The 13,423-nt window shown below is 38.4% G+C and overlaps 1 protein-coding gene across 3 annotated transcripts; it reads left to right on the forward strand.

Moving 5' to 3' along the window:
• The first annotated feature begins 855 nt into the window (after nt 1-855).
• RNF138 (ring finger protein 138) lies at nt 856-9,920 on the forward strand. 3 transcript variants are annotated; one of them, XM_035894949.1, is made up of 6 exons: nt 856-977; nt 2,526-2,641; nt 4,128-4,193; nt 4,693-4,798; nt 5,692-5,799; nt 7,238-9,920. In XM_035894949.1, the coding sequence occupies exons 1-6, from the start codon at nt 936-938 to the stop codon at nt 7,304-7,306; spliced, it is 507 nt and encodes a 168-aa protein (XP_035750842.1). In that variant the 5' UTR covers nt 856-935; the 3' UTR covers nt 7,307-9,920. The 3 variants fall into 3 exon arrangements, with proteins under 3 accessions (XP_035750842.1, XP_035750844.1, XP_035750843.1); XM_035894951.1 differs by lacking the exon at nt 7,238-9,920 and having other exon boundaries at nt 4,125-4,193; nt 5,726-5,774; XM_035894950.1 differs by lacking the exon at nt 7,238-9,920 and having other exon boundaries at nt 4,125-4,193; nt 4,693-5,775.
• Nucleotides 9,921-13,423: the final 3,503 nt, after the last annotated feature.

Genomic DNA, 13,423 nt, shown 5'->3' on the forward strand with positions numbered 1-13,423 from the left:
CGCCGCCGAGGGCTGGCTTTAAGGCTTGCCCGCCCAGCGCTGCCCCAGCCTTCCCTCGCCTCTTTCTTTTTGTAGCGAATGGGGACCGGTCAGTTAGGAAAGCCACCTCTTGGAGCAAGCCCCCGGTGGTCTGGTCGCTGGTGGCTGAGTTTCCCGGCCGATGAAGACGCCTCACGCCATCTAACCTAACTCGCCTTTTTAACTTTGTAGTTTCCTGTTCGTTTCCAAGCGAGGACCGTAGCATAGTTGTTCTCTCTTTGCAGTCCATCTGTTCGTAGTGGAACAGTATGCATTTTTCAGAGGAACATCTAATTACAAAGTACTACTCTGTAGAAAAGCAAAATAGCTTTGGCAGTTGACACGCGAGGAAAAGAGAGAGGAGAACTGCAACAGCTGATGAACTGAAATCTCTGGAAATGCGTGCTAAATGAAGCTTTGCGGTATTTTTGGCTCTGCTTAAGGACAATAAACAGGAGTTCCTCTGATAAGATTTTTCCCAATATCATGTGCCTGCTGCACCATTTAATATCTCATTAATGATCAATCCGGTGTACAGCTCAGAAATACTGGTCAGTAAATAGTAAGATCTTTACCTAAAGTGCGTTGCCAAGTTCCCCTAATTTCTGTATGCTTCTTTATAAGCACCATTATTTCATTTTGCTTATCTTTATAAAGATTCGTTTTCAGTAGACTTTTACTCTGATATTTATCTTTTTTTTTCCCCCTAACGATCACCCAGCTCTCTTCAAGGACAAAGTATCTAACTCTCTTCACTTTGCTAACCTGTGTTTGTGGTAACTTTTTAATTTAGGTTTTGCAGGAAGTGCTTCTTGACAGCTATCAGAGAAAGTGGAACACATTGTCCTCTCTGCCGGGGGAGCGTGACTAAAAAAGAAAGAACATATCCCAAAAGGGCTCTAGATGTTGAAAACAGTATGAAGAAAGCTTCTGGGGGCTGTAGATGCTGTGAGAAGCAGGTAGAGTAAAACTTTACAAAAAGTTGGATAATTTTTTCTTATTTTTGACCAGACACACTTCTGCTGTGTGTTGTTCTTGTCTTGAAGCTAAAGAGCCTATAGCAGTTTGAACTTCACTTTGAATGGCTTGTGTATATACTAGGTATGCAGTGCCTTCTACGTATGCCTAACGGATGTAAACTGGAAGAGGATCTTGTATTGTGTATAAGGACTTTTTAAGTGGAGTGCCAGTTTTTCCCCAGAACAATGCAAAAACTGGATACAGTGGTAAAAGTGGCAGAAGAAAAGTTAGACAACTCAAAACAAAAGTTGCAGATACGTGGAAAATCTCAGAAACTTTCCTTATGGAAATGGAAGTGCTTAGAGCTACTGCAAAATGTAATTTAAACCCAGGTTGATTACTCTCAGTGCGCATACAATCATATGTAATACCCCCTGCCCTATCAGTGTGTTTACATTCCCTTCATCCCTTTGTAAAGGGTCGTTATTTTGAGAACATTGGGTGAAAATCTTGACACCCACTGAAAACATAAGTAATCTCTCTTCTGCTATAAGTGGATGCAGGATTTCAGCCGCACTTTTTTTTTTTTTTTTTACATCAAATTGCATCAAATCCAGGTAGTTGTCTTACTGTTCTGTTTCACTTGGGACTTAGTTCTGCCAGTGTGAAGATTAGCACTAGTGGAAAGCTGAGCTGCTTGCTTTGTTCCACATGATTCGTTAGGATGAAGAGCTGGGAGAAAGAAACAATAACAAGTTGGTAAACTGGAAGGAAGAACCAAGCAGATCCTCAGAACTTTAATGGAATTTAGGCACAGACGCCTGAGATGGGATCTTGTTCAACCTCTGAAAGCAAGCACTTTCTGACAGTGCTGTTCGGAGCTGAAGTTCTAATTTAGGGCCTGTCCAGCACAGCTGTCTCCTGACAAGTCTAAGCAACATACTGGTTTACCTTGCATTTAAGCTGGATAGGCAGCCAGAAGTTGGTGTTCATTCACCTTTTTTTTTTCTTCTTCTCATTTTTTTTTCTCAAAGGGAAAATTTATGTATTCTCAGAACACACCTAATGCAAAAAGATTTTGTTCTGCACAAGGTAACAGCAGGCCAGAGAAGACTGAAGGAGCAGTGGTGCTTGTCCCATCCTCATGGCCCCTCTCTGTTGTAGCTCATCAGTCTTTGATCCTGGATGTGGGAGGTGTAGTTCCTGTGACTTTGTTTCAGTTAAACGGAGTTTACTCGCATCTTTCACCCCTGAGAGAGCGCTCAGTTGTCTGGCTGTTGGGAGTTTGGGGTGTGGGAATGTTCTCCAGTCTCACAGAGTGACAGAGGCTCTATGGAAAAAAGAATTGAAGATGTCCTGTCGGGGAAGAAAGTGTTCACGCGGAGAGGGGAGACACAAGTTCTGGTTTCTGCTGCATATGATGTACATACAATGTACAGATGCATATACAATTCCTGCATGCATTGCTTTCTGTTGACAGAATTCTTTCTTCCTTCTGTCCCTGGATTGTTCAGTATAATTTCAATAATTTGGCATTTCATTTACAGGTTAGATTTTCGTGGATGAGACAGCATTATAAAACGTGTAAGAAGTATCAGGATGAATATGGTGTTTCTTCCATTATTCCAAACTTACAGATTTCCCAAGATTCAACAGGGAACAGGTAATCAGGGTGTTTTATGTATAACAATGCATCTTCTTTTTGGTCCCCCACCCGCCGCAAAGGAAAGTATTTTTTTTTTCCAGGGCATGCCTTCTTTTTGCAATAATTACTGTCCATATTTTTGTGCTTCAACAAAACGTTTTCTAGGTCTTTTTCTTTACTCTTAGCATACAGAAGAAAGCCTTTCTACATGATGGTTTGGAATGTCTTCTAAGGGCTCTCCTAAAAAGTGTGTAGTATTTGTAGCTTGCTTTCCTTGCCTTGACAGTGTTTGAGCAGCTTGCTTTGTAACAGATTTCATAATATTTACCCCCAGAGAAGTTTCCTTCTCTTTTTATCCCCCCTCCCCTTCCCAAAGTCCGTTTTAGTGGGTATCATGGTTCAAAAGATTATTGTGCAAGCTTTTGTTTTCTGATTGAATTTATTTTGAACTGATCTCTTAAGAAATGTATAAGGAACTCCAGTATGTTGCACACCATAAAATGGAAGTGCCACTTACCACTTGTTTTCAGTCAGTAAGGCTTAAGAACCTTCCTTTTTCACACCTTCTGACTGATGTATTTGGTTTGGTTGGCCATTTTTGCTTATTTTTGAAAACTTTTTTTTAACATATTAGTTTTGCAGGGCTTTATTGTATATAGCCTGTCCTTTGTTTTGACATCTATTTTCTATTTTTAGCAGTCTGAACTTCTCTGTGTTTGGTTTTCAACCCATCAGTGTGTTGAAAGCGGAAGTTTAAGCTGTTACCAGAACTAGTTGCAGCAATGTTTCACTGAAGTGTCTGGATCTTGTTATCGCATTATTTAATGACTATGCCACAGCAGAATACCTGTGCTTATAATATCACGGAAGTATAAAAAAAATGTACCATCACCAGATTTGTGACTGTAAATATTCACGTTCTTAGGATGATCAGCATGTCTGAGCAGTTTCTTCTGGCTTAGCTAGAGGTGCATATATGGTCGAATTTACTTTCTAACATGGTCCTGTTTGTCGCTCTTACTTTAGGAAATAGTTTATTTTGTGCACAGTGTAAGGAAATTTATCCTGCTGTAGTTGAAAGTTGTAAATTATTTGTGTGAACACATGGCAGTTAAATGCCTATTTACATTGTCCTAAATCAAAAAACTTAGAATGTGCTACCTATCTTGAATTCACGTGGTTCATAATGCCCGTTGAGCTACACGGCTGTAATCTCCGTTACCGTTCTTGTTGCCTAAATGTCTGTTGAATTATATACCACTTCCCTATGAAGTTGTGTAGTATTCCACTAAGGGTTACCATGGTAACTAAATACTGAGACATACCTTGATCCAAAGGAAAAGTTGTGAGAGTTAAAATATGTGCCATTATATGTTTTGCCTTGAAATTCATGGGACTTAATGGATTCCCTGCCCCCGTTACTTTTAAAAATTTTGATAGTGGAGTAAAATAATCTCAGTTTTCATTGTTTGTTTTTTTTTTTTCTCAACTTCATTTAAAGTAGCAGGAGTGATGCAATATCTGATAATGGCGAGATGGCTAATAATCAAATACTTCAAGGAGAAACAAGGTAGGCTGCTTACTTTTCTATAGTTATTATTAAAATAGATCCAGACAGTCATAGTACAAGCTTCTATTAACTTTAAAAAAAACCCACACAAACACCTACAACAAGTTGTATTAAAAAATAATCCCTGTGGTTTCTTCTACATTTGCATCTATATGTTAGGATTTGGTTTTTTTCAGTACTTTGGTGAAAGATTTGCACTAAAAGATGTTACCAGTAAGTAAGAACAGGGTGCAGCTGCAATTGCAACAAAATAATTTTCTGAAGTCTAAGTCTCAGAAGAATGTATTTAGGCATACAAATAATGAACGTGCTTTAAAATTGCAGTTTGGAAGTAGCACTGGAACTCCATTAGAACAGCTACTATGTCGGGGAGGGTGGGGTTTTTTGTTGTTACCAAAATAAGGGAAAACAATGACAAGATAGCAGATTAATTAAGCTTTCTGTAACACTACTTCTAAACCTCTCTTTTCTGTTTAATACTGTGTATTTCTGTTTACAGTGGACACCCAACCTTCAAATGCCCTCTGTGTCAGGAAGCCAATTTTACCAGACAACGCTTGCTGGATCACTGTAATAATAGACATCTTTATCAGATAGTTCCTGTAGTAAGTAGAGTTGCTTATATATGCTTCTTAAGCTATTTCCATTATAATTATGTGAACAATTTTAAACATGCAGTAGATACTCTATGTCTGTAAAGATCACTGTGGTCTGAGAAAGGCAATATACTTAATGCAGTGCATTTAACTTGAGGAGTGAATTTAATCTGAAAACCTTTCTTGTCCAGCTTTCTTGTTGGTTCTAAGGCATTTCTGACTTAGCAGTCTCATTTATCTTGATGTAAGACAAACTCAGTTTTTGAGCCTGACACTTACTCTTCTTCATTTAGTAATTCAGATCTGTTTCTATAGAATCCCATTTGTAACGTAACTATTGTTTCATGTGGAAGTTACTTGAAAAGTAATCTAAGGTAATCAAAGAGAGTGAAGAACAAAAATCTGTTTAGTTTTCTATTCTTTTATTCTGTATAAGGTGTGTTATTTTTTCTTTCGGCTTACTTGGTCATCTCAATTATATGAAAATCTTCCCAAACAATAAGTAAGATGCAGTAATAGCTTTCTTTTCTAAATATTAAACAACATAAATTGACAAAAGGAGTGCCAGACAGACATAGTAATCCCCCACTCCTAAGAGAAATACTTAAGAACTTTGGCAAGTTGAAATGTAATTTGTGAATGTTACACAATTGAGGAGAAGAACACTTAGAACACTTAGAACACTTAGAACACTTAGAACACTTAGAACACTTAGAACACTTAGAACACTTAGAACACTTAGAACACTTAGAACACTTAGAACTTTTATGTTAACATCTCTACTGTATTTTGGTAGTGGATGAGTAATAGACTTATTCCTGTAGAACATGTCTTCAATGCATTCTGTATTACCAATAACTTTTTTTTAATTCTCTCTCTTTCCCCTTCCCCTCCAAATTCAGATCTGTCCTATTTGTGTATCTCTTCCTTGGGCAGATACTAACCAGGTTACTAGAAATCTTGTTAGCCATCTAAATCTAAGACACCGGTTTGACTACGGAGAATTTGTGGTAAGCTTTTTCTTCTTTGGTGTGTAGGGGCATAAATGGTAACTTTTTTCTATAAATAAAAATGCCAAATAAAAAATTTGTACCAAAGTTGTTTGTGCTCTGGATATGCTATGTTCATGCTCTGTACAGAAGTCAGAAGTAGGTCTGTCTGTTCTTAAACTTTGTTATGAACATGAAGTGCTACCGGGAATAGGTATTGTCAACAGTTAAGCTCTGCTCCAAACTGATGACTTAAGTCTTTAGCTTAGTGTTCTCAATCTGAACCATTTGTTCTTCCAGAACAGTTTATTACTGCTGCTTCTGGGGGAAATAAAATAGATGCTACTCTGCTTTATTGACATTTTTGACCTTTTATGGCAGAAATGGCTAAATCATAATTTGCAGGACTCAAAGTGCAGCTTGACCAGCTGGTATTTCTGCTACAGCCTCTCTTCCAGTATGTTCCGAGAGAGGCTGCAATGTGAAAAAGAGTTGTGTCATTAAATCATTGTTCTGGTTGCCTTCTTTCAGGCTCACTTTGAGTGAGTAAATGACCTGGGAGTAGATGCAGAGCTACGTACACAGATGTAGTCAGGGGGTGGGTTGTAAGTCAAGCCAACTGGTTGAGTTCTGCGTGTGGGATCGGAGGGCTGGAGAGTTTGTGTTGTAGTTTCTACAGAGTTTGACAGGCTTTGGGGTACACTGCTTGAGGTTTGTGTGGAATGAGCATAGTATTTGAGGCATAGGCAGCTTCACTGGTTAAAGATGGCAAAGATGATGCATATTGTTCTTTGTGTTGAGCGATCTGTGACAAAGGGATGAAGAGCTAGGAGATTGATACAGGGAACTGGGCTCTTCAGCATGAGTGCACCTTGCATGTTTGAGGATGTAAAACTGGTGATTGGAATTCTGATTTGGGGAAGCTGCCAGAATTGCACTAAAAAGGTGTATTACTCTGGCATGTTAACAACTTGGAAGATAGCTCTTCAAAAGTAGCAGGGCTAACCATCCATCTTTTGTGATACGTTTGCTTTCTCATTTTAAGCAGTATATTTTCAACAATCTGAGATTACTGTTGTCTGGGGATCACATTTTCTTTTTATTAATGGAGGATGTTATGGCTGGTTGGAAGCCCCGTTATAAGAATTGTGCGACACAGTCAGCTTTCCTGAGCTGGCTATTCTGTAATGTAATTGAGCCAGGGAGAGAAGAAGGACCCTTCTGCTTAATGAGCCTTGTCCCACTCATCTGATTCTTCTTCTGTCTCATGTATCTCTTGGTACTTGGTTAAATAAAAGATACTGTGCAACATAAACAATCATCTAGTACACATAAAGATGGAGAGTCTTCATGTAGGTGCCAATTCCTATGTAAAAATGTGGAGAATGAATGATTAAACTAAGGACTGTGGTATATCTTGAGTACTTGTCCATTTTGATGATATTTTCATTTTGTTTAGAATCTTCAACTTGATGAAGAAGCCCAATACCAAAATGCAGTTCAAGAATCCTGTCATGTGAACTTTTAAAGTATAGCCCCCCTTCATCTCACTGATTATCTGAGAGAAAAATTGCATTAATTCTGTTGGTGATCTGAAGTGTATATTGATAAAAATAGTATTCAGTAACCACTTTTCAGGCTTAACTTTTCCACGCTTGTAAGGACTTTTCATAAATGATTTGCTGAAACTCAAACCTCACATCTTTACTGAGACCTGTCCCTGTGGAATTAGGGACCTTTTTGGAACTTCTCACTGTTGTCTTGATTTTCTCTAACTTCTACTGCTCTGTTAATTACACTGTTTCTTTTATTAATGTCAGATATTTTAATTCACCAAAACCAGCTTTGAAAGGCCCTTTAGAAAGACGTGCAAAGGTGCTCTGCTGCACTGTTGAGTTTCAGTTCAGCTGTCATCTGCTAAGATACCCGAGATGATAATTTTTTTTTCTCCTGCTGCCCAAGGACAAAATTTTATTTGATATTGTGATTTGTTTTTTACTATTACTACGTGAATGAAAATAACAACTTAAGGAAAAAAAAACTTGTTTTCTATAGATCAACAGTGCAGAGCAGGTTTTTTCTCACCTTTCATTGAGAAAGAATGATGCCATTGCCTAGGAATAATTACATCTATTTTTTCCCCTTTTGGAGCATAACTGAAACAGGACGCTTGCTTACTAAAGTGACGGGTGAGGAATTTTCCCTGTACTCCCAACTACTAAGGAAGATGACATACTTTCTGAGCAATTCAAGATGACACACAAAAGGTATACTTTTTTGGTATATGACTGTGACCAGCTAATTTTTTATTTTGTTGGAGCTTTTTAAGAACTTCTGTTGTTGCATTTGGAAATCAAATTTTGGCCTGTTCTGTCTTTCGTGGAAGGCTGTGTAACTAGAGAACTAATTGGCTTCAGACCTACCCAACACTCAGAAATGAACTTGTTTGTTTTGGTAAGACTGTTTAAAACCTCGGCATCTCCTGCATCCAAAGGCTTTGAAAAAACAGTTGAGAAGAAAAACTTGCTCTGAAATAGTTACCAACATATTTTAAGAGTTCCTATTCTAGATTTCCACGTTCCCAGCAAGACCGTCATTAAAATCGGAGAAAACAGAGCAATAATGCAATTTTGAATTTAAATGGAAAGTCCATTTGTAAAAGAACTTTAAGGTCTTTTATTTGATACTAATGGGGAGAAGGGGAAAGAAAGCTGCACTGCTTATATTTTGTAGGTTTAAATAGAGGCTGTTCTGAATGTATACCTTTCAGGACTCACTCTTCATCCTGCATCGCCATAGCCCACAGTCAAACCAGTGTTCTTAATGGGTATTGTATACATGGTGGAGAACATTCCCAGTAATTCTCCTAGTCTAGTTGGTCATTTATGTGTAATAATATCAGTTGTGCAGCCAAAGTACAATCTGCTGCTTTTGCCCTGGCTCCCATTTGCTCTCCAAATAGAGGCTTTGATTATTCTTTAAATACTGAGATATTTCATATTCCAAAACTGATAAGGTTGAAATGCCTCATTCTGCAGTGTAATGGGTTTCAGAACTGAATCTTAGTTCTAATATGTTGAGTATTGGAACTAAACCACTATACACTGTAACCTGAAATTTCTGTCTTCTGGTTTTGAAGTGTAAAGCATTACTGAAGGCATAGCTGACTACAATACAGAGAAAGCTGGCTTTTCCAGAAATGTCTAAAGGTTATATCCTTTTTATAACAACTTAACTTGTCTTGCATTTTGTTACTGTCTTAATATGGTATTTCGGCAGCAGGCCATGCCGTGTTCTTGTACTCAAACTTCCCTGTTTGCCCCCAGTACTATTGCCTGCATATTCTCACTCATCTGTCAGCTCTAGTGCTTGTGTGAGCACGTACTGATTTGAGTGGTTCACTGATCCAGCTGAGAATGTTGTTTGAATTTTTTATTTTCTCTTTTCCTCTATAAAGCCGACTATGAAGTAGTTCCCTTTGACAGAAAGGAATTTCAAGGTAGCTTGATGCTAAAGTTTTACCTTTTTAAAATAAAAACGCATACTGTGGTGACTTTATTACAGCATACATTTCCTAAGGAATTGAATAGTTATATGTAAGTTTAGTTAACTTTTTTAGATTCGATAAAATATTTATATCATCTGGCAATAAATGCCTACAGCCAATACAGATTCAGAATGCCTCATGGACACTGGAACTAGTTATTTCTATTACTTGAACATATCTCGAGAATTGCAAATGAAATGACATCTATTTTAAAACTCTGGGAAACAAATTTTTCTATAGCAATAATTAGTTGTCACTTGACGCGTAGTTGCTGAGCATTTTAGTCAGGTTTAAATGTTGAGAGACTTGAGTACACATTTAAAAGCAACAAATGTGTATAAATGCAATGTAAAAAAAAAAAACCTTGCAAAATGTTTATCATCTTTATTTGCATATGTTAAAATCTGTATTGGCAGGTACTGCCTTGCTCAAGATTTTATACTTTTAATATGAAGAGATTGCATCCAATACATTCACTACGTTAAGCGTTTAATGAAAATGAAACCATCTATTTAAATATGCTGCTGCTGGTCATGATCTTTCTCACTGAAACTCAGACATACACAAAAAGCTGTGTATTTGTGGTGGTGATGCTTGTACTCTAAACATGCAACCTTTTCTAGAAGATTGCTGTTTATGTTTTCATGTTCACCTTGAGTTGTGTATGGTTTCAATATGGTATATTATGTTTGAATTGTACCTTTATTTTTTCTCCCATTAAAGTATTTTATTTTCTGTTTGTCTCTTTGTTGCATAATAAAGATGATCAGTCCCTTTGACACTACCTCTTCCTTTCCAGATGCTTTCTAAACTTAAGTACATGGTCAGTTGTATGCCTTCACACTTTAAATTATTAGAATGGCGTGTATGCTGCTGGAACCAGTGAGTTGTGGCTCATGATCCTCTCATGAGCTGACAAGTTACCTTTTACCACATCTTAAGATCTTTCCATGAGCAGAAGATATGGTAGGTTGGACAAAACTCATTCATGCTTCTTTCCTGCCTCCCGTGTTCATATGTTGCTGTCGTCTGTGATTTTAATAGAGAAATAACCTGCTAAAAGGAGAGAAAAAGAGGTATGTAACACTTGGGGCCAATAGCAAAACCTTGTTATTTAAAGGTAGATTTACTAAGAAGAGGTAGTTTTTTCTGAGGAAATAATTGTCAGTGAGTTTGGGCTGGTTGCAGTATTGGACCAGCAAGGTAGTATACAGATGATTTATCTGTCCGCCCTGTATTTCTGAGCTGAAAAGCTCTTTGGTTGTTTTTTGTGCTTTTACATTCTAAGGACATGCAGATGATGATACAGTTATGAAATTGAGTTAATGTCTTATTTTGAATACTAGAAATACAGCAAAAATATGTAAAATTTACTTTTTATTAGTTTATTGTTCTTTCCCCTTAGAATGTAGTTTTCTGACCTCTAAATGGATTGTTGTATCTCATAAATCTGGTTATAAGGCCTTTGTTCAGCCTGAAGAAGAGAAGACTGAGAGGGGACCTCATCAACACATACAAATATCTTAAGGTTGGATGTCACGAGGATGGAGCCAGACTCTTCTCAGTGGTGCCCAGCAACAGGACAAGGGGCAATGGGCACAAACTGAAACATAAGAGGTTTCAGTTGAATATGAGGAAAAACTTCTTTACTTTGAGGGTGACAGAGCACTGGAACAGGCTGCCCAGGGGGGTTGTGGAGTCTCCTTCTCTGGAGAAATTCAAAGCCCGCCTGGATGAAGTCCTGTGTAACATGCTCTAGGTGAACCTGCAGGAGGGTTGGACTGGATGATCTCTGGAGGTCCCTTCCAACCCTTGCCATTCTGTGATTCTGTGCCAGCGATTCCATTTAATTTTCTTTTACTATAGCAATGCATATTTCATTACCTAGAGAGAATGCACTCAATGTGTTTAATTCTTATTGGCGTTATGTTGGTTATGAGAGACGTGAGCTCTGCAGAACTCCTCTTTGTCCTGCTCTAGTCCTAAGCCAGGGCTTAGTTCCCAGGGAGAGAGAGGGACTTGGTGGACTCAGGCCATCTTCTGACAGGTGGCCAGGGCTGGAAGATTTTCTGTATCTAGGGAACGTTCCTGTGTCCCTCTTTTTAGATGAGGCTTTTGAGTCCAGTGAGGTTTGAACACGTGAGTGTCTGTAAGGACTCTGCTATAAAAAAAGTACACCCAAGTGTGTATTTTATATCTTCTGGTTTATGCTGAAACAGACACACTAATTCATGGACGCTCTCAAGAGATGTGCACTTTGCTATGTCTTGTTAACACTGTGCCATTTGTGAAATGACTGCAGAACCTGGCAGCCAAGGTTGTTTTGTTGCAGGCAAGCAGAGCTACAAGAATATCTGGCAAAAGCATCTTTAGGGTTCTTTTACAATTGGAGAAACTAGCAATGAAAGACCACAAACGCTGCATAGTCTGTTCTCACTAGCGTGTGCATTTACACTTGCTCTGGATACCAAGTTTCTTTTTTTGTCCAGTTGTGGGTATGTTTTAAAACATGTAGGAGACAAAATTCAGGGCCTCTACTGTGAGGCGGTTTTTCAATAGTGTTAAAATTGCTGCTTCCCAGTCAATTACCAGACTCTTACTAGGGTCAGAGTGTGGACTTTTTCTTTCACCTCATGAGTAAAAAAGATCTGCACTGTTTCTTACTCACCTCAAACTGTAGGTCTGCTTTGGGAAGGAGGAGTTTTCACCTCTTCATTTTCCAGCCCTAACCAGCCTTATTCTATCCTTCCCCCTCCCTGCCTGCCCTGCCTCCCCCCCCACCGCCCATATATGTCTGGTTTTGTGGACATGATCAGGAAAGAGCTAGGAAGGTAAATTTTGTGTTTATTCCACCACCTAAGCTGTTAGGAATTGGGTGTGTGTGTGTGTGTGTGTGTGTGTTTATCACTGCCAAATGCATTCAGTGGAAAGCATCTAATTTCATTTTAAGTCTTTGCCTCAAATCCTGTGTATACATTTGGGGTGCATTCCTCAGCTCCATGAAGCTGCAGGTCATTTCCCAGGGCTTAGTGACAGAATACGTTCTTTATGGACTTGCTTAAGCTTAGGAGGATGCTTCGTCACTGAGAAAATTGTTCCTCTCTGTTACTTTACGTTCTTTCTCTACTCTTGCATCTCTCTCTTTTTTTCCTCTGTAAAAATACAGCGATTCTCAGTTTACCCTGTTTCCCTCCCACTCCCCTTTCTGTCTTTTAAAGTAATCAGCAATTAAATAGCTAAGACTATATTACTTAGCTACTAAGTATTGTCTCCTATTCTGTATGTTTTAGAAGCTCCTCTGGCTGTGCCCTCAGTATCTTGGGGCTGATGTGAGCCTCAGGGGTAAATAGAGTAACTAGGACTCTTGGCATCGATGCTTTGCAGTTTGCCTGCCACCTTTACTTCTATGGCTGGTGGAATTTATATTTCTCACAATGTATTTGCAGTTTGAAAGAATCTGAACATCCTACCAGTGAGATTTTTTTTTTTTTTTTTTTTTTGTTGAATGCTAGAAGCATTTACCTTGGTTTTTTTCTTGGGGTGTGTATGGTGTATTTTTTTTGATTGGAAAGATCAAGATAATGTTTAAAATCAAAAATATCTTGGGCAGACCTACTCATTAACAGTAATAGGCCCTTGTTTTTTAGAAAGCCTTGTGTTAGGTTCTCTGTTTTTGCAGGCATGGACAGAAGACAGTGGGCAGATGGTGGCTTTTCTCTTCAGGGCAAGGGCTGTGGCAGCGGTATCACAGAAGGTGCGATTTATTTGCCACCTCCATTAAGAGGCTGTGCAAACTTCAGCAGTTTCTCCTATGAATTTTTCTTCCATAATTCAAACCACAAGAGGGCACTGAATATTTTTGGCTCATCTCCCAATCAGTGTAGTATTTAAGGATGCTAATTCACTGAGTAGTTGTACTCCAAAGACATTTCTAGGTATGGGCTTTCTATCCAGATGTTTCATAAAATGTAATAAATATTTTATGTTGTAGGGGGTAAGAGACTGACTGGGGTAATTCCAATCTACCGAAAGAGTATTTCTAACTTACTTTAAAACCTCAAACTTACAGATTTACCTGTGTGCTTTATCGTCTGTGGC

This window comes from Egretta garzetta, unplaced genomic scaffold (assembly GCF_000687185.1).
Source record: "Egretta garzetta isolate BGI_Z169 unplaced genomic scaffold, ASM68718v1 scaffold35, whole genome shotgun sequence".
In the NCBI taxonomy this organism is placed as follows: Eukaryota; Metazoa; Chordata; class Aves; order Pelecaniformes; family Ardeidae; genus Egretta; species Egretta garzetta.